This window comes from Populus euphratica, unplaced genomic scaffold (genome assembly GCF_000495115.2).
Source record: "Populus euphratica unplaced genomic scaffold, PopEup_1.0 scaffold413.1, whole genome shotgun sequence".
NCBI classification, from domain to species: domain Eukaryota; kingdom Viridiplantae; phylum Streptophyta; class Magnoliopsida; order Malpighiales; family Salicaceae; genus Populus; species Populus euphratica.
In genome coordinates this window covers 38,600-56,785 of record NW_011500055.1, presented here as the reverse complement: position 1 = coordinate 56,785, position 18,186 = coordinate 38,600, and the positions used below count along the sequence as shown (strand labels likewise).

The 18,186-nt window shown below is 31.9% G+C and overlaps 2 protein-coding genes and 1 long non-coding RNA gene across 3 annotated transcripts; all 3 read left to right on the top strand.

Annotated features, from left to right (window-relative positions):
- Window positions 1-333: 333 nt before the first annotated feature.
- Window positions 334-2,072, top strand: LOC105107852 (acetyl-CoA-benzylalcohol acetyltransferase-like). Its single transcript, XM_011001920.1, has 2 exons — window positions 334-421; window positions 760-2,072. Exons 1-2 carry the CDS (start codon window positions 334-336, stop codon window positions 2,070-2,072), a joined length of 1,401 nt encoding a protein of 466 aa, XP_011000222.1.
- A 4,929-nt stretch (window positions 2,073-7,001) lies between these two features.
- Window positions 7,002-11,670, top strand: LOC105107806 (BAG family molecular chaperone regulator 7-like). The gene is made up of 3 exons (XM_011001852.1): window positions 7,002-7,810; window positions 7,903-8,193; window positions 11,172-11,670. The coding sequence occupies exons 1-3, from the start codon at window positions 7,112-7,114 to the stop codon at window positions 11,400-11,402; spliced, it is 1,221 nt and encodes a 406-aa protein (XP_011000154.1). The 5' UTR covers window positions 7,002-7,111; the 3' UTR covers window positions 11,403-11,670.
- LOC105107805 (uncharacterized) lies at window positions 8,200-9,193 on the top strand. Its single transcript, XR_838942.1, has 2 exons — window positions 8,200-8,447; window positions 8,726-9,193. It is a non-coding gene; the product is annotated as an uncharacterized LOC105107805 (long non-coding RNA).
- Window positions 11,671-18,186: the final 6,516 nt, after the last annotated feature.

Genomic DNA, 18,186 nt, shown 5'->3' with positions numbered 1-18,186 from the left:
TTTCGAAGAAAGAGACAAAAAGCCAGAGTGCGCTCCTAGTTATCATGTAACTAGATCACTAATCATAATAATGATGAATCGGGTTAGCGTCAAATTCTGTCATGCACTTCTCAACTTCTATCACAAGTTTAATTTTCTTTTCTTCTCTTTTCTGAAATTGATTAGTGACCTAGTCAAAATCGATTTAAACCCACCCGAGATAAAATTAATTTTAAAAAATAAAATAATATTCTTTAAAAAATTAACTTAATTAGATTTTTGAATTAATTTGATAATCCAAAAAACTGAATTGTTTATGAGGTCGGGCCAAAGCTCCTGGAATCTCTTGCTTTAATGGCGACTGCATCACTGACGTTCCTTATCGAGACAGTCCACTATCTTTCCGTCCTGGTCATCGGTCTTTTTATAGAGGCAGTTACGCGTAAACAACTAATAAAGGAAATTCTCTAGCGGCATTGCATGGATTCGGTTATTCAGTTTCTTGCCTTCTATAAATAACCTGACGTATGTAATAATTTAATAATCTCAACTGAAAATTAAATAAAAAAACCAAGACAAATTAATTTACATTATTGAACATTAATTGATATTTAATATTGAGATGTTACAGTAAATTGTGTATTTGGGGTGAAAGGATTTCTCATATATATATATATATATAGATACACGATCCCTCTACTTCCGCCAGATAAATTAAGCTGCCAATATTTTTTAACCTTTCTTTTCTTTTCTGATCATTTCTTGCATGTTTTGATACAGACCTTGAAAAGAATTCCAATATGAACGTTCAAATCCTATCTAAAAAGTTGATAATTCCATCATCTCCAACTCCTTCCCACCTTCGAAACTACAAAGTATCATGGCTAAGTATGTTTCAGTCACCTCTTCTATATTTACCTAACATTTTCTACTACCCATCCAGTACTGCAGGAGACAACATTGAAAGAAGCAAGCAATTGCAAAAATCATTATCGGAGGCCTTGACAATCTTTTACCCCTTTGCTGGAAGATACATTGATAACAGTCTCATAATTAATTGTAATGACGAGGGAGCTGAATATGTGGAAACCCAAGTGGGTGGCTTCCTCTCACAATTTCTTGAAGGAGGAGAGCTTGAGACCGAGCTTCGGAATCGTTTGGCTCCAATTCCACATCAACCTGCAGACGGCCCTATAGTATTAGTTCAGTTCAACATGTTTGAATGTGGTGCGGTGGCCATTGGTGTATGCATCAAACATAGGGCGGCCGATGCCACTTCAGTATTTGCATTCATTAATGCTTGGGCTACTGCAGCTAGATTAGGGGTTGATAAAGTACGTACCCCAAGTTTCCAGTTAGCTTCCTTCTTCCCACCAAGACATATACCTACTTTTACCCCAAACTTTGGAGAGAAAAAGGTTGAGATTCAGAAGAGGTTTGTGTTTAACAGTGCAGCCATATCGAAACTGAAGGCTGTTGCAAGTGCCAATATTAATGGATCGCGCCAGCCGACACGAGTGGAGGTCGTGACAGCACTTATGTGGAAGGCTCTTACAATGGTGGCTCGAACGAAACATGGTCGGTTAAGGCCTTCCCTCTTGGTACATTCATTCAACTTGCGAGGGAAGACTGCAATGCCTGTACCAGATAATTCCTGTGGGAACTTTACGAACCCGGCACTTGCACGTTTCACAGTAGATGACGATGAGAACAAAGTGGAACTTCATCACTTTGTAGGTCGAGTTCACGATGGAATAAGGAAGAGGGTAACAGATTCTGCAAAGATTTCAAGTGATGATGACTTGTTTTCTTCGGTGGTCAACACCAAGACTGAGATGATCGACGCATTTCACAGAAGCGATGCAGATTTCTACATGTTTAATAGCTGGTGTCGGATGCCGGTGTATGAAGTAGATTTTGGTTGGGGAAATCCTGGTTGGTTTAGTGCAGTGGTTGTCCCCGGTCATAATATGTTTCATTTCATGGACACTAAAGATGGTGATGGAATTGAGGCATGGGTGAGCTTGGAAGAAGATGATATGCTGCTTTTCCAAGAAAATCCTGACATTAAGGCATTCACGGGCCAAGAATAACATCATCATCATCCTAAACAAAGCCTTAGCAAAGAATAGTAATAATAATATAGTTAAGTTTATTATTTCGAAGATTGAGTTTATACATGCTCATATATTTGTGGGTATAATTAATTTCTTGTGTTGTTATTTTAAACAATTGAATATATAATTTATATTAATTTTGATTTTGTTGATTTTATTTGGAATTAAATATTTTTTTAATTTTAAAATATAATTTGCAACCGAAATTTGATTGCAAAATTGTTACAAGTTGCTTGATTAATTTGCAACCCCAAATGCGGTTGCAAATGCAAAATTTGAAGGCTCGAATTTGCATCCCCCGCAAATCTATTGCAAAATCAAATTTCCAACCTTTTTTTTTTGGAAATCACGTTATTATAAAATATTCTTGTCAATCAACATGGTCTTATTTTTTTATTTTTTTTCAAAATCTTGCAATTTACCCCAAGCATCCTTTCCTTGGAAGCTGTGATTTTCATGAGATAACGAGTGTCATGAGAAATACCCCAAGGAAGTATGAACCGTTGATTTTTATCCTTTCTTGTTTTTTAGAACATCATCCGTTTGTGTCTTCTGGGTTGCACAGTACAAAAAGCACCAGTGTATTTAGTGGAGTTGAGTGACTGCTGGATTTCCAAACCACGATATGGTAGTAAAAATAAGCAATGTAAGTCTAGCAGAACAGACTCCTAAATTAGGCTGAGGCATTACTGATGTTTTGAATTTTCTTAAAAAAGAATCATTTCAATTATAGGAAGTAGAAACTACTCTTCATTTGTGATCTGATGGAAAATTAAATCTTCTGATAAGAAGTCCAATGGAGTTCTCTGTGATCTGATGGGTTAGTGGAATGTATGTCCCTGGTGTTGAGATGGCTTTTCTTGTAGACACTGAACATAAAAGGTGATGGAAGCTGAGGCATGGGTGAGCTTGGAAGAAATAGCATGCTTCTTTTCCAAGAAAATCCTGACAGTAGGGCGCTTTCTCTAGCCAAGAATTACAGCATCATAACTGAACAAGCCTCTCTTAACTATGCTCAGGATGATTACTAATTCCTTGTTTCAAGTTTCAATTTCAAGTCTGGGAAAGGATTCAAATTCCAATAATCCGAGTTCCAAGAACAGATCAAGTTTCTGTCTTCGGGTAGAGGAGATATATCAATTTGGTTGGTTGATTGTGTGTTTTAGCCACATGGTATGTTTCTTCTCGTTGTCTCTCATTGGTCGTATTGCAAATTTGTTTAGGTAAATTGATAAAACAGAGGAAAGAAAAAATTGATGAAATCTTCTTTGATCAATTCCCGAAGTTTTTTTTTTTAAAGCACTTAATTAAATGGATTAATAGCACCCAAGGTGCCCTCAAGAACGCAGTTCCAAACAGTTTTTTTATCAAAATTTATTTTTTTTGTTTGAATTTTTAAAATTTTTCTATTGTTGTAATATAATAGTCTTAAAAATAATTTAAAAAAAATAAAAAATATTATTTATATATATTTTTAAATAAAAAAAATATTTTAAAAAATAACTATTAGAACATTCTTCCACGTTATTTTTTAAGTTCCATGATAGATGAAAGCCTTAAAAGCTAGTCTCAGGTCTCAACCGTCGCATGGCATAAACAATAACCGTTCCCTTAACGTGTCCCGTGCCACTAGCCACCATAAAGAAACCTTCCAAAATAACTGAAATCCCCACCAATTTGCTGCATCCTCATCACCAAAAACAAGCCATAAACAAGGAGAGGAAGAGCCCCCCAAAACCATGGCAAAACAATCCTCAATGTTGCAGAAAAAACTGCAAGAACTTGAACATGAACTCATCAACAAAGTATTCTCTCTTCCTGCCGAGACTCAATTGTCTGAACTATACATTCAAGACGTCGAGCAAAGATTCTTCTTTCTGAAAAATCTCTTGTCGGCAGAAACAACATCAAGCTCTAAAAGGCCGCAGTACCGCTTGCAACAAATAGGCAAGAGGTTATCAGACCTTGAAACTGCATTCTATGACAGGAACAACAATAATAAAACAGCGACAATACAAGTTCAGTTAGAGAATGTTTCATGCTCCGCGTCTTGTCTTGATGATGATGGTGATCTGACCTTTAACGAAACCGGCTTGTGTGAATATGAGGAGTCGGGGAATGCTTTTCAGAGTTTGATGAAAGAGGCGACACCAATGGCAGTGACAACCCAAGACCAGTTAGATAATGTTCCATCCACCGAGTCTTGTCTTGAAGAAGATGGAGATCAGACCTCTGAGGAAACGGGTTCGTTTGAATTTGAGGAGGCAGAGAATGCTTTTCAGAGTTTGATCGAAGAGAAGACACCATCGATGAAGACAGAGAAGGTTAAGGTTCTTGCAAAGAAGAGATCGGGGAGGGTCTTTTGGGGCATGGCTAGTGGGGTGGTGATTGGCATGGCTTTAATGGGATTTATGACAGAAAGTTCAAGTGGAATCTTCCCTCATCTGAAACATAGTGTGGTTCTTCCTCCAACCTAATTACTACTATAAATTTGTGTTTTGCCATGTGATTTAATTTTGTGACTATTTGTATGTAATTCTTGATTCAATTTGTTTATTTCACGTATCTTGAGATTTTCCGAAATGAAAATTGATTGATGGAATGGGACCTGTGTTTTAGAGAATTTAACCTCTGATCATTTGGAATTATTAAACCGGTTTAAGACATGGATTGTGGGTTAATCTAGATGAAAATAAAATAACTTAATTTTAATTAAAAAAATTAGAATCACATGGTTTTGAAGGAAAAAAATAGAAAGAGAAAGTCACCTAGTTTAATAAATTTTTTAAAAAGTCAAATTGATTGAATGGTACTTATGTTTTCTTCTTATTTAAAAAAATATACATCCTGGAATTGCAAAGCAATGCAATATATCTTCTTTTAATTTGCTGCTAAAGTTGTATGGATTTGTTATTTATCCAAAAAAAGAAGAGTGTGGATTTCTTTTTATATTGATCAATATGTTTGGTTATCCAACTGTTATTTTTTAATGGTGAACTATTATTTATTTCTCTTTAAAAAATAATTTCCTGACAATAAATTTAAAAATACATTAATATATTTTTTTAAGATTTTTTTTATATTTAACATAGAATGTTAAAATTATTGAGAAATATTAATTTGATAATTTTTTCAAGCTGAACTACTTTTAAAACAAATTCATATGCAAAAAATAAATGGTGTTTTAGTTATTTATAAAAACATTGTGTTGCGTTAATACGTAGTTATATGATTTATTTTATATAATATAAAAATAAAAATATATAATTTACTTACCAGGAAAAAACAAATATATTAGAATGAAAACAAATTTTATTATGAATACATAATATTTAATTAAATTTTAATATCTCAACTTAATTAATTCTTGAAAAGAATGTTTTATTAACATGGTACTTGTGTGAATTTGTGATGGAGGTATGCGAGTTTAATTGAGGTTTGTGCTCTTAATTTTATTTTTAAATTATCATATTTTAGACGAACATTGTCTCTTTATTTGATTTAATTGTTATTATTTATCAAAAACTCTTATAAAAGACAATTTAATTTTTTACATTTTGAGCTGAACTTTTTCATATATCATAATAAAATTCATTCTATTTTCAAATATATTTTCAAAAAAATTTGAGGTTAAGAATTTTTCTTAAGCATTGAATATCTATAAAAATTATAAAAAAATTGAAATTAATTTGGAATTTTCTTGGAGACCTATAAAAATCGTAAGCATTTTATCTTATTAATTAGCCCATCCAAAATGCAGTTTGGACCCAACCCATCTAGAGCAGAATCTGGTCTCGGCCCTTAATAAAGGAAGCCCAGATCAATCCCTTAAATCACGTGCTACCACCTGACACGGATTTCAGACCCCACATGCTGTCATCGCACTATCAGATTCTCATGTCCCCGTAATGTTTTATAAAGTCATGGACATTTCTGTACTTTCCTATTCCTTAATTATGCGGCGACCCTTGTTTCGAACGTTAGCCAGTTGGCTGGTTCCAATTCTACCAGCCACTGGCTCCATTTTTGTGACAGAAGATGGTTGTTTATCTTTATTTTTTATCTATGGGCATAAATTTAAAAAAAAAAAAAAAAGTTGACATGTTTTTAATTAATAAAAAATAATTAAGGGAAAAAAATAATTCCTATTATTAGAATACCAGATAGTGTGAGGTGTCATGAGACATTATGATCACTTTTTAATAAATATAATAATTGAATTATTTTTTTAATTAATTTATATATCAAAATTAATTCTAAATATTATATATAAGCATAGATATTAGATATGATTCAGGATCTGAATCGGTTAAGGAGCTAGTTATTAGATCATCAAGTTAAACCTAAAATAATTTTATTTTTATGTTTTAGATGAATTTATCATTTTAAATAAGATTTTAAAAAATATAATTAACTTGATTATATTTTATTTAGATTTTACTAAATTAATTGAATTTGAATGAGTTTATATTCAAATCAATAAAAAAATTCAATATAAAACAAATTATAAACTAATAAATTATAAAATTTAAGTATTAAACTAAAATTATCCATTATATATATAGATACATACTATCTCATTTATTATTTTAAAAAATTATTAAAAGGATGTTTGAAAATACATTTGAAATTATATTTTTTTAAATTGAAAATTATATTTTTATTTTTAAATTTTTTTGATATATTATATTAAAAACAATTCTTAAAATATATATATATAAAAAAAATACGCTGTTCTCATAAACACTGTTGAACATGTAATTGACACCGCTTATGAAACTTCACACTTATCCTCGCTATCAAATCCAGACAAACATCGCTATCAGCAAACAAAATTCCCATTTTACCCTGATATCCACATTTGACTCTCCTCGGGTCCCTGTCCTCTTAACAAACTCGCACATATATCCCTTGATATCTCACCATCACCATCTATCATATCATCAAAATCATCTCAACTCGCCCGATAATCCCCACCCAACTCTCCGAGCCAGCTTTCAAAACTCGCTGGAGTCATGAGCCGATTTAGAAGAATCGAAATCTATGAGCCTCACTATGCTCCTGTGTTCCTCAGAGAAGCCTCCGTGTTCACTTCGAAAACACTCGCTTTCCCCTCCTTTGAAGAACCTGAGGAACTATCTCTTGCTGCTCTCGATCTCTTGCACTTAAAACCTAGCTCTCTCGAGTGTTTTTATACGGCGACGGATCTGGTTAAGACGCCGTTGTTTTGCCCTTCCAAGAGTGTTCTTGACCGATTTGAGACTGACCTGCGCTTGCAGACTCTTTCTGACCGCGTCAGTGAGCTCGAGTCACAGTTTGACCGCCTTGTCAACGCGAAGATCAACGGCGGAAGTGGTGCTGAGAGGAAATACACGTGGACTGCGGAGATTAAAGGACCGGTGACGGAGAGGAAGTATAAATGGACGGCGGAGATCAAAGGAGGAGAGGAGGAGGAGGTGAAGAAGAAGAAAGAAGAGCAGGTTAAGAATTATAAATGGACGGCTGAGATTAAAGGAAAGGGAGGGGAAGAGATTCCGATGTCACGGAAGTATACTTTTGAAACATCAAGTGGATTTGCAGGTGAGGGTAGCAAAGAAGAGAAGAAGGGGAACGAGAAGAAGAAAGAGGGTAAGAAAGAGAAGAAAGGAGCGTGCGCCACGCGACTTGTTGAAATAGAAGATTACCCTGATCATGGAGCTGTTGTTTTACGAAAGGTAATCCGGGACGGATTGCGGGATTTAAATTATTTAAAAGTGCTCAATGGAGAGTACATTAAGTTTTCTTACTGGCATTTTTTTTCTCTTAGGCATTTGCGAAGAGGGCTGGAGTGGTGGAGAAGAGAAAGGGAAAGAAGAAGGAATTGTCACCGCAAGATGCAGCATTGTTGATTCAGGTGACATTTAGGACTTATTTGATCAGGAGATCGCAGGCGCTTCGTGGACTTAGAGAGTTGGCGATTGCGAAAGCAAAGTTGAAGGAGCTTAGAGCTTTGTTTAACAACTTTTCGTATAGGCGTCATCTTGCTCGTGATGCTGAGGAGAGGCAGAGGTTTTCAGAGAAAATTATTGTGCTGCTGCTCACTGTTGATGCCATTGAGGTAAATCGTGTGTTTTTTTTGTTTGAAATTGTGTGCTCTGTGATTTTGCTTGAGATGCTAGTACAAGATGATAGCTGCTATTTATTGTTGCATATTAGGCTCTTGAGACATTGCATATAATATTTGCTTGATGTTAGTGTTGGATTATTGTACTTTCAACTGGTTTTTAGTGTAATGGTTGCTTGTAATAATGAGTGATTGCTTGATTAAATACCTGAATGGGTTCCATGGAAGATTTTTCCTTTAGTTACGAGGTGCATAGATCCCATGCTTCATTGAGGTAAATCGTGTTTTTTTTGTTTGAAATTGTGTGCTCTGTGATTTTGCTTGAGATGCTAGTACAAGATGATAGCTGCTATTTATTGTTGCATATTAGGCTCTTGAGACATTGCATATAATATTTGCTTGATGTTAGTGTTGGATTATTGTACTTTCAACTGGTTTTTAGTGTAATGGTTGCTTGTAATAATGAGTGATTGCTTGATTAAATACCTGAATGGGTTCCATGGAAGATTTTTCCTTAAGTTACGAGGTGCATAGATCCCATGCTTCATTGTGTTTTACAGAATGAGGGGAGATAAACTTCATAGTGAATTTTATCAACATATACCTTCACATCAGTTATTACAACAATCGTTTTCAATTGCACCCGTTCTTATACTGGATTTTGCTACCTTTCTATGTTTGACTCGTTAAGTATACTAGTAAAAGAGTATGTTAAATGAAAATTTTATAGTGTGTTTATTTGTGTTGATAAAATCTATCAAAATGTGGGAGAGGACTTGTTTCAGAAAATGTGAGATCTGCTCCTTAAACTCTGTACAAATGTTCTGTTGTGCAAAGATTGAACACCAACCATCATTGTATAAACTCACCAAGACCCACCAATGATTTCAATACTGGCTGTTCACTTGACAAGTGTACTTGTATGTTCTGTAACAACCAAATGAACTTGTTTTATAGCTTTGTTTAAGCAGTTATAAATTAATGAAAGAGGCTCCAACATGCTAGTTAGCTTTGTTTCCTCAACTGTAGGTTCCTTGCACAATCATACTTTTGTTGTTTGTAACAGTGATTTAATTTTACATGTTTTTCTCTCATTCAGTCCATGACCGGGTGCTTGACCTGGTCCACCTAATAGCTTTTGAATTGTTCACTGTCCTCAAATTAAAATTCAGCTTGTTAATTGGTTGCTCATTTTGGAATAAAAATTAATGAATTTGGAGGGTGTGAATGGTAATATAATGCTATTAGAAAATAGTTATAATGCGGTGCATTGTTTAACCTTCTACATTTATTTTGTACAAGGATTACACAAATGATACAACTTTTTACTATCTTTTATCATTAATCAATTTTTATTTCTCAAGTTCACATGATAATAATTTAATGAGAAATGCTTCTTTAAACAATTTTCTTATTTTTATTTTCCTAGCTAAACCATATATGAAGTCTGCTAGTTGCTACGGATCCTCTAAGAGCACCATGTATGATTCTGTATCTACAATCTAACTTTGCACAAATTTTATTTTTCAGCTTTAGGGTTTTGAATACAGTCCTGTGGTTGGACTAGCTCCTTCTGTTATAATAGTTAAATGTACTAATTGCAAAAGTATGATCTTGATGCTTTTGTAATGGTACCAAATAATTGGGTTTGTGGCTGTAGCTACTCCCACCATACTATCAAACAAAGGCTAAGACTCACGCCATACTTTTATTGGTCAAGTTAAGGCACAGTGGCTGAGTCTAGTTGATTGATAAACTTAACCAATTCAATACCTTTTTTATTTCTTCGCTTCACAAAAATGATGATGATTGTTATGAAGTGTTAAATCTTGATGTTAAGAATTGAACTTCTATGTTATAAAAATCCCTTGCATTTCATTTATCTAACAAAAATATTCCTATACATTCAAGGTGCTAACCATCTCACTTTTAACAAGAAGTAATATTTCCTTGTCTAATTCGGTCAGTTTCCATGTAGAAGACTTGTCTAAGAAAAATAAATGAAATGCTTTACATTTGATGAACCATAAGAGAGGTGTGACCATGTTGTTTTGTTGTCTCATCCACAAATCATTGAGATGTGTTATTGAGTTAGACATTTTAAGTGTCACTCTAATGGTGATGAACTTTGCTTATATATAGCTGGTCTGTTTTCACAAGTTTTGTCACCACATATTTTTATAACCTTAACATGAATCATCTCATGTTGCACTCCTATTGACATATGAATAAAAGAAAAAAAAAGAAGAGTTCCTTGGTGACCATGTTTAAAGAGGTTTTTTTCATTAAAAAAAAGATCACGGTTCCAAAACTTTTTTGGGAAAATAGCACAGTAGGAAATTTATTTCGGAAAATAGCATTGTATTTTTTTAGTTGTGGCAATGGAAATGCCCATTTAAATTTTTATTGTTTTTGAAATTTAAAGGTTGCGGCATTAACACTGCCACGACCTTTGAAATTTAAAGACAATGTTATTTTCAAGCATACAAACCACATAAATTTATTTTAAAGCTTTATTGGAGGTTGCATATGATAATAAATCTGTGGTTTGTATGCTTGAAAATGGCACTGCTTTTAAATTTTAAAGGTTGTCGCATTCACATTACTGTAGCCTTTCAAGTTTTTGAAATTTCAGCCTTTGAAATTTAATTGTTGTGGCGTTGGCATTGTTGCGAATTTTTTTATAAAAGTGTTATTTTTCCAAATAAATTTCTACTGTTTCCCCCAAAAAAAATTGGGACTTCGCTACTTTGAAAAAACTCCATGTTTAAAGGGGGAAAAGTACAGTGGCTAGATATCTTAGATCTCATTGTTAGGCTAGTTGATGTAGAGTACTAGGATGTTTACTTTCAATTGTGAGAGTATGTTGGTTTTGGAGGGAGCGGCCATGGCAGCTAAGTACCTGCCTTTCTGTCTAACATGCATAGCTTGTATTGGTTCTTGAATGGGCTCTGATGCATTGCACTGTTTAGGGAGCTGAGCTAATGGTTCGAGTTGCAAAGAGGTCGATGGTGGATGAGCTGGAGGCAATGCTGGATGTGGTCGACCCCCAACCCGCCGGTAGATCACTTTCCATGAGACGACGGACATTTGATATGCCTGATGGTGTCATTCATAAGGAAATTGCAGAAAGTGTGGCCCAGGTTGTCCAAATGCTTGACAATGAAGAGAATGGCACCAACACCTTTGAGGCATGTTTGTAAGGACGTGTTTAAATTTAATAAAATAAACCCATTCACCTCCTGGGGTTTTGGGTGTCCAAATGCATATTTAGTTGCTGTAAAATATGGAACAGAATTTGAAAGCTAACTTGTCATGCAATGTTTGATGAGGTTGCCCTAGCTAGCTTGATTTTCTATTTTTAACGAGGATTGTGTCCTCCAATGCTCTTCCAAACGTGTCTTTGGTGTTTCAAGTTTCATTATTTTCTCAAACTAGAAATTCCAGTTAATTTTTCACGGTTAAAAATTAGACCATGTCTCCTAATTCTTGTGCATTATTTACTTGCATTTTCATTACTCACGTTGGATCTGGCCTCTTTGCCTTTTATCCCTCATCATTATTTACTTGCATTTTCATTACTCACGGTGGATCTGGCCTCTTTGCCTTATATCTCTCATTGTGTCTGTGTCTGTGTCATAGGTCATTTTCGGACCACTGTGTGTCTGTTAAGTCAAATCCCAGGGTTCAGAATACAAGCGAAGGAAACTGCGAGGGTAGAATACGGTTGGGGTAGAGGGAGCGAAAGGAATTGGATTAGATATGCCAGTGGCATTGGGCATGAAGGATGGATATTAGGCTGTGTATATTGACTCGTTGGTGCAGTGCTGTAGCTGACGAGGTAAGCTGGGCAAGTGAGTTCATTCGCGAGAGTAAAACTCAAAGTGGATTTTGACGGGGCCGCGCAATCGATGGAGACCTCTGTAACTGGACAGAAACTTGTAGCGTGTTGCGATTCAACGAATGTGGGGCTTGCTTGATTTGAATGATTCGAGCCATTTTCTGCTTCTCTAGGCGCCAAGATTGACCAAAATGGGCTCTCTATCTATCTCCACCACAAGAAAGCCCGTTGGCATTTTCCACTTAGAGCACAGTTATTGGACCCCAATTGAGGATTGACCCGAAGGAAATGGATTCCAAACTACACAAGTTGACCTTGGTTATATAGGTTAATCTGAATTAATCTAAAAAATTAAAAAAATTAAATTAAATATTTTATATTAAATAATTAAATAATCTATATGAACATAAATTATATATATTATAAATAATAAATTTTAAAAGATTATTTTAAAAGGTTTTTTATTTTTTTTATTTCACATAAAAAAAGATACTATATTAGTCGATTATGTTAGTTGATTATTCTTTTAAGTTAAAATATTTAAATTAAAAAAATACTTATCCTATATTAGAAAACACAAGTTTTTTCTTTTGAATATATAATATATATAACAAAGAGTTTCAAATTTTACATTGAAAAAATAAATTTTTTTCTTGTAAACATAAAATATATATACTAAAAGGTTTCAAACGCATATTGAAAAAATAAAAAATTCTTCTAATATTTATATAATAAACTTTAAAAATAGTTAATAATCAACTAATATGTGTGGGGGGGTCTTTAGCTAAGAGAAAAAACACATTTAAAAAAAAAATTGGGTTTCAATCGGGTTTTGCCGAGTTAATTAGATTTTGCTGGGTTTTTTCTCATCCCAATCTTTTGAGTTACTAGACCTTTCTAGTCATTAAATCTTAGGTCGACCAGTCAAACCAATTCGTATTTAATAATTATGCTCTGGAATAAAGTTTTTGCTTTATTTAGTATTGTATAATTTTTGTTATATGTTTATATCATTTTGATATGTTGATATAAAAAATATTTTTTTAAAAAAAGTATTCTAATGTGTTTTTTAATAAAAAATATTTTTAAAAATAACCATTATTATATCTTTAAATTTTTTTTTTTGAGTTACAGCTATTGTGTAAATAATTACTTTTTTTTGTATTGTCTAGCTAGTTGTTTCATGATTATGGTAATTACTAACACTAATCTATTACCTTAAAAATGACTCAAAAGGTCTTGTCATCTAAAAAAAATGGTATTCACTTATTATGAATTGTTAAGTGGATTTATTTATTGTGCCATAACAATATTATCTTATTTTTTATAATTTAATTAATTGATTCGAAGTGATAATTAAGAATAATAAACTACAATTAGAAAGAAAAAATAAAATTACCTTGTTACCTTAAAAGAAGACAGTGTTGTCCACTTCCAAAAAAAAAAACCTTTATAATTTACTTTGAAGTTTGAACTAATGAGTATTCTAATCATAGTCTACTGTATGTTTCAGAAGCCGGACAGTGCTCCATGTTCATGGAGGTAGCCTTTATAGGGATTCCTTTGTCCAAGTCAAAGAAAGAAGCCCTAGGTTTAAACCATTTCAGAAAGGGGCCTTTTTTATTATTCAAATGCGGCCTCTTGTTTGACAAAGACTTGGCTTTAGTTCTCTCGAGTCACCCGTAGAATGTTGTTTCTTCAAAACAAGAGAAAATTGACATTGAAACAGGCCTAATAAATTTATAAGCGACCCTCTTGTTCATAAGGAAGGACTCTGGGTTCAAGTTGGCAACCACTAAAAATTTTATAATGTGTTTCCATAAACAGAGATACTGTAAGTTTCACTCCCGATGTCGTCAGCGGGAACATGGTTCTCGAAACAGCTCGAATTATGTATTTGTAGAGTAATTTATGAGTTGATAGGTTACGCCAGGTTTATTTTAAAATAATATTTTTTAATTTTTTTTATATTTTTAGGAAATCTTTAAAATTTTAGTTTTTAAAAAAAAAAAATTCACCCAATCGAATATCACAATGATTTGATCAGACCAACCAAATAAATTGTCGATGTTCCAAATTTAATTAACAAAACATTTTTTTAAAAAAAATAAAAAACTAGCCCTTGCTGGACTTCGGGTAGACAAATCAACCGCAAGCGAGTTCAATAACTATGGGGGGTATGATATGTCTCCGATCCATCTGGAAAGAGCACCTGCTTTTCATTTCGAGACAGAATATCCCGAAGGAAAATTAGCATCAACAGTGTACCCTCTCGAGGGTGAAGTCCTTACTGGAAAAGCATAGAATGCAGTTTCCAAGTCTCCTAACTCTGCCGAGAATCTATTTGGGTCAAGAGTGGAAACTTCGAAGTTTGAACATTTTAATCTGACTGCAATCTATGGGTACTTTTCCAACCTCCTCCATGTGACAGGGAAACTGTTGTTGCCAGGCACGAGACGTAAAGGAAAAAACGAAGAAGTGCAGGTTCATTTATGGTAATAAATGAGGTGTTGAAAGCTGTGCCTGGGTTACCAACTGATGTGCCCTCACATCTGTCACCCCTTGCCTGAATTTATTGCAGCGGGTCAGAAACAGATGCTTTGAAAGACGGGATTGGAGGCAAGACATGAGAAAATAAAAAACTTTTTTCAACAATTTCACAGCATTTAGTTGACAATAAAAATAATTCTGACATCGTGCGAAAATTACATATGATACTCAACATTTAGTTAATTTTTTTAAAATATGAATATATGTGCTAATTTCTCTACATTTTAATTAATTTTATAAATTTTAAAATTTTTAATTATATAAATTTTTAATAATTCTGCAATAATTTAAATTCATGATCTTTATAATTAGTTATTTATATTATATTTTCATTAATTGAAAAGAGATGAATACATAAAAGAGATTGCATCCTTTGTTCGAAATCCCAGTTAAAATTATGGATTGTGTTAAAAAAAACATTTTTATTTTGCGTTGTAGCTTAGTATTGAAAAAAATATATTTTTTAAAATAATTTTAATTATAAATATATTAAAAATATTTTTTTAAAAAAATATTTTTAATATCCTCTAAAATCATCTAAAAAATTAATTTGAAGTTAAAAAAATCTTAATTTTTTTATAAACATTTTTAAAATAAAAATCAAATAAAATCTTATGATTACAGTTTAGATTGCAGAAGTATTATTATTATTATTATTTGTAAAAGATTAGTTTGAAACGCAATGTCAAATGAGTATTTCTTTTCGAACATGTTTTTTTTTATGTATATATAAAAAGTAGGTTAAGAAGCAATGCAAAACGAGTCTTATAAACACCTCTTTGCTCTTGATCTTCTAATTAGTTTGGTGCGATTGGTATTTTTCCACCTTCCAGACTAGAGAAAGAGCACGAGAGATTGGTTAGCTAAACCTAACTTGTGCATAATCTGTGGCCCTAATCTCTTGTTACTTTAAGTTCAGATTTTCTTATAATTCTCTGCAAAAAAAGAGAGATTAGGGAAGAAATCTCCACTCTAGGTAGTCCAAATTCAATGAACTTCTCGACAAGGGCAATCTTTTTACTGATTAAATGCATATATTGTCATTTGTGCTTCTTCTAACATGAAATATCAAATTTGTTGATGGCTTGGCATGGCCACAGGAGCCCTCGCTTCCAGCTGGTCCCTATAAGCGCCCTCTCATGCCCACCTAGAGTTCACTCGAAGAGCCATATTGCTAGTTTCTTTATATATATATATATATATATATATATATATATCTTTGTGGCCATCATTCCCCACTGCCATGGCCAAATCTTTTTGATTTAGCTTCTTTCCCAAGGAAACAACATGTGTTTTGTTGCGACCTCATCAACTATGTCATTGCCTTATGTTTAAAGGCATCTGTATCGCTACCATGATATTTTAATTCAGCTTGCTATGTTTTTTTATTAGCTACTTTGCTAGATTCAGATTCTAGTTAACGTGGCAAATACTGGCAACTAAGTCCAAGTCAAATAGCCAGATTACTTCTAAATTGAGAACTATTGTAATTGTCCTTTCACGTTCGAGTATTCTCTAATTAATAATTTTGTGATTGAATTACAAACAATTTATTTGTGTTTTTTATCGCCTTATTCAATGAGAGTTTTCTTAAATCTGAATTGGAGGAGGAGTCCACTTATTTTTAAAAAAAAAAATAGTTGGTAGGATTTTCTAGTTATGTCGGGGAAAGGAATATAATATTGATTAGGCTGGTTGATATTTTTTAAAAATTAATTTTATATTTTTAAAATAAAAAACACAACTTTAATATCTTTATATTTTATACTATAATAAATAGAAGAATTAAACAATCAAAACATAAAATATAAATAATACAGAATAAAAATGTTTTTTTTATGAAATAGCATAATTTCAAACTATCACAATTAAAAAATATAAATTTTGACTAAATATCACGATTAAAAATCATGGTATGAATTGGTGGTTTATTTTGACTATTGACTAGCTTTTTGAAAAAAAAAGGTGTTTTGAGTCTTAAAAAATTTATAAAATTATAGTTTTTGTTAATCTAAGATTTACCGCAAAAACATTCAAGGATCGTTGAAGATCAAAACAAATTTAATTTTTTAATTTTTTTTAAGGGCAAAACCTAAGTATTTAGTGGGTTTTTTTTAAAAAAAAAAATTGAGAGCATCCGTGAGTTTTTTAAAGAAAAACATTATTTGTATGCTATTTTTTTATTAAAAAGTTTAAATTTTATTTAATATTATGTTTTTTAAGCATGATATTTGACCTTGATGTTTTTTAATAACAATATTTATTAAATATCATATTTTTAAAGTGTAATATGATCAAATTATATTATTTTATTAAATATTTTTAAAATAAAAATTGTTCTATAATTTTTTATATTTACTGTAGTGATTTTTTTAATAAAAAAATCCCCAATAAATCAACTGTTCCTGTTGTCACGACTTCAATGGTGAAAACATTGAAATCATGGACTTAAAATCAGTAATATACAATTAGGTCATTGTCACTCAACCGACATTTACGAAAAGGCATAAGAAAATGTTGGGTGAACAACTGTTAAATAATTATAAATTAAACAATTATTAAATGATGATTGTGAATTGAAAAAAACAACCAGCCAGATTATCGTTAAGTTGATGACATCATATGGCAACATTTTTCATGCTAGAATTCAGGCGCGCGTGGCACAGATGTCAATATATTTTTTTTTAATTCCTCGTAATTTGATCACGCCATAATGTAAAAAATATGAACTTTATTTCTCATAAGCATCTCTATGATGCTGAGGAAAAATTCAAAAGTATTGGTTTTCTAGTGCTCCTCCGAACATTTTTTAAATTTTTTTAAATAATTACAAAAAATATCCTGAAATTTAATCATGTGTTTTGCATTTTGTGTTGTGCTTTAAAAAATTATATTTACATCCTAAATTTACAATAAGGTCAACACTTAACATTTTTCCAAAAAAAATCAACAAAAAAATATTATTTTATATTTAATTGCTAAAAAGCTCTTGCAATACTAATATTACACCTTTGTTAAAAATTTAAAAGCATCTCGTAAATTTTATTAAATAGTTTGAAAACTGACTATAATTTCTCAGCATTTATATACATATTATTAATAAAAAAATATAAATTATATATTTAAATATTAAACTATTAAATTGAATTAATTTTTTAATATGATATTATGATTTTAATTGCTAAATTGTTACAACTTTTAGTCTCGCCATCCTTTTTATTTTAATTAATAGTGTAAGATAGTGTGAACCTGTACAAATTTAAAATTTAATATAATTTTTATAGTATATCATATACTATATAAATTATATATGAAAATAATTTTATATTTTTATTTTAAAAAAATTGTTTTATCTGTGAAATAAAGTTTATTTTCTCAAAATACAATTGGAAATAAAAAACACAATCAAACTATAAGAGAGTTTAAATTATTTTTTTAATATTATCACTTTATATTTGAATTTGAAAAGTCTATAAAAAACTTGAATGCAAAAGAATTGAGAAAATTGAGATGAAATTTTTATATTTCTCTGAAAATTTTATAGTATTCGAATAGTACTATAATTACTAAATATACCCATGACATTCAAAACATTA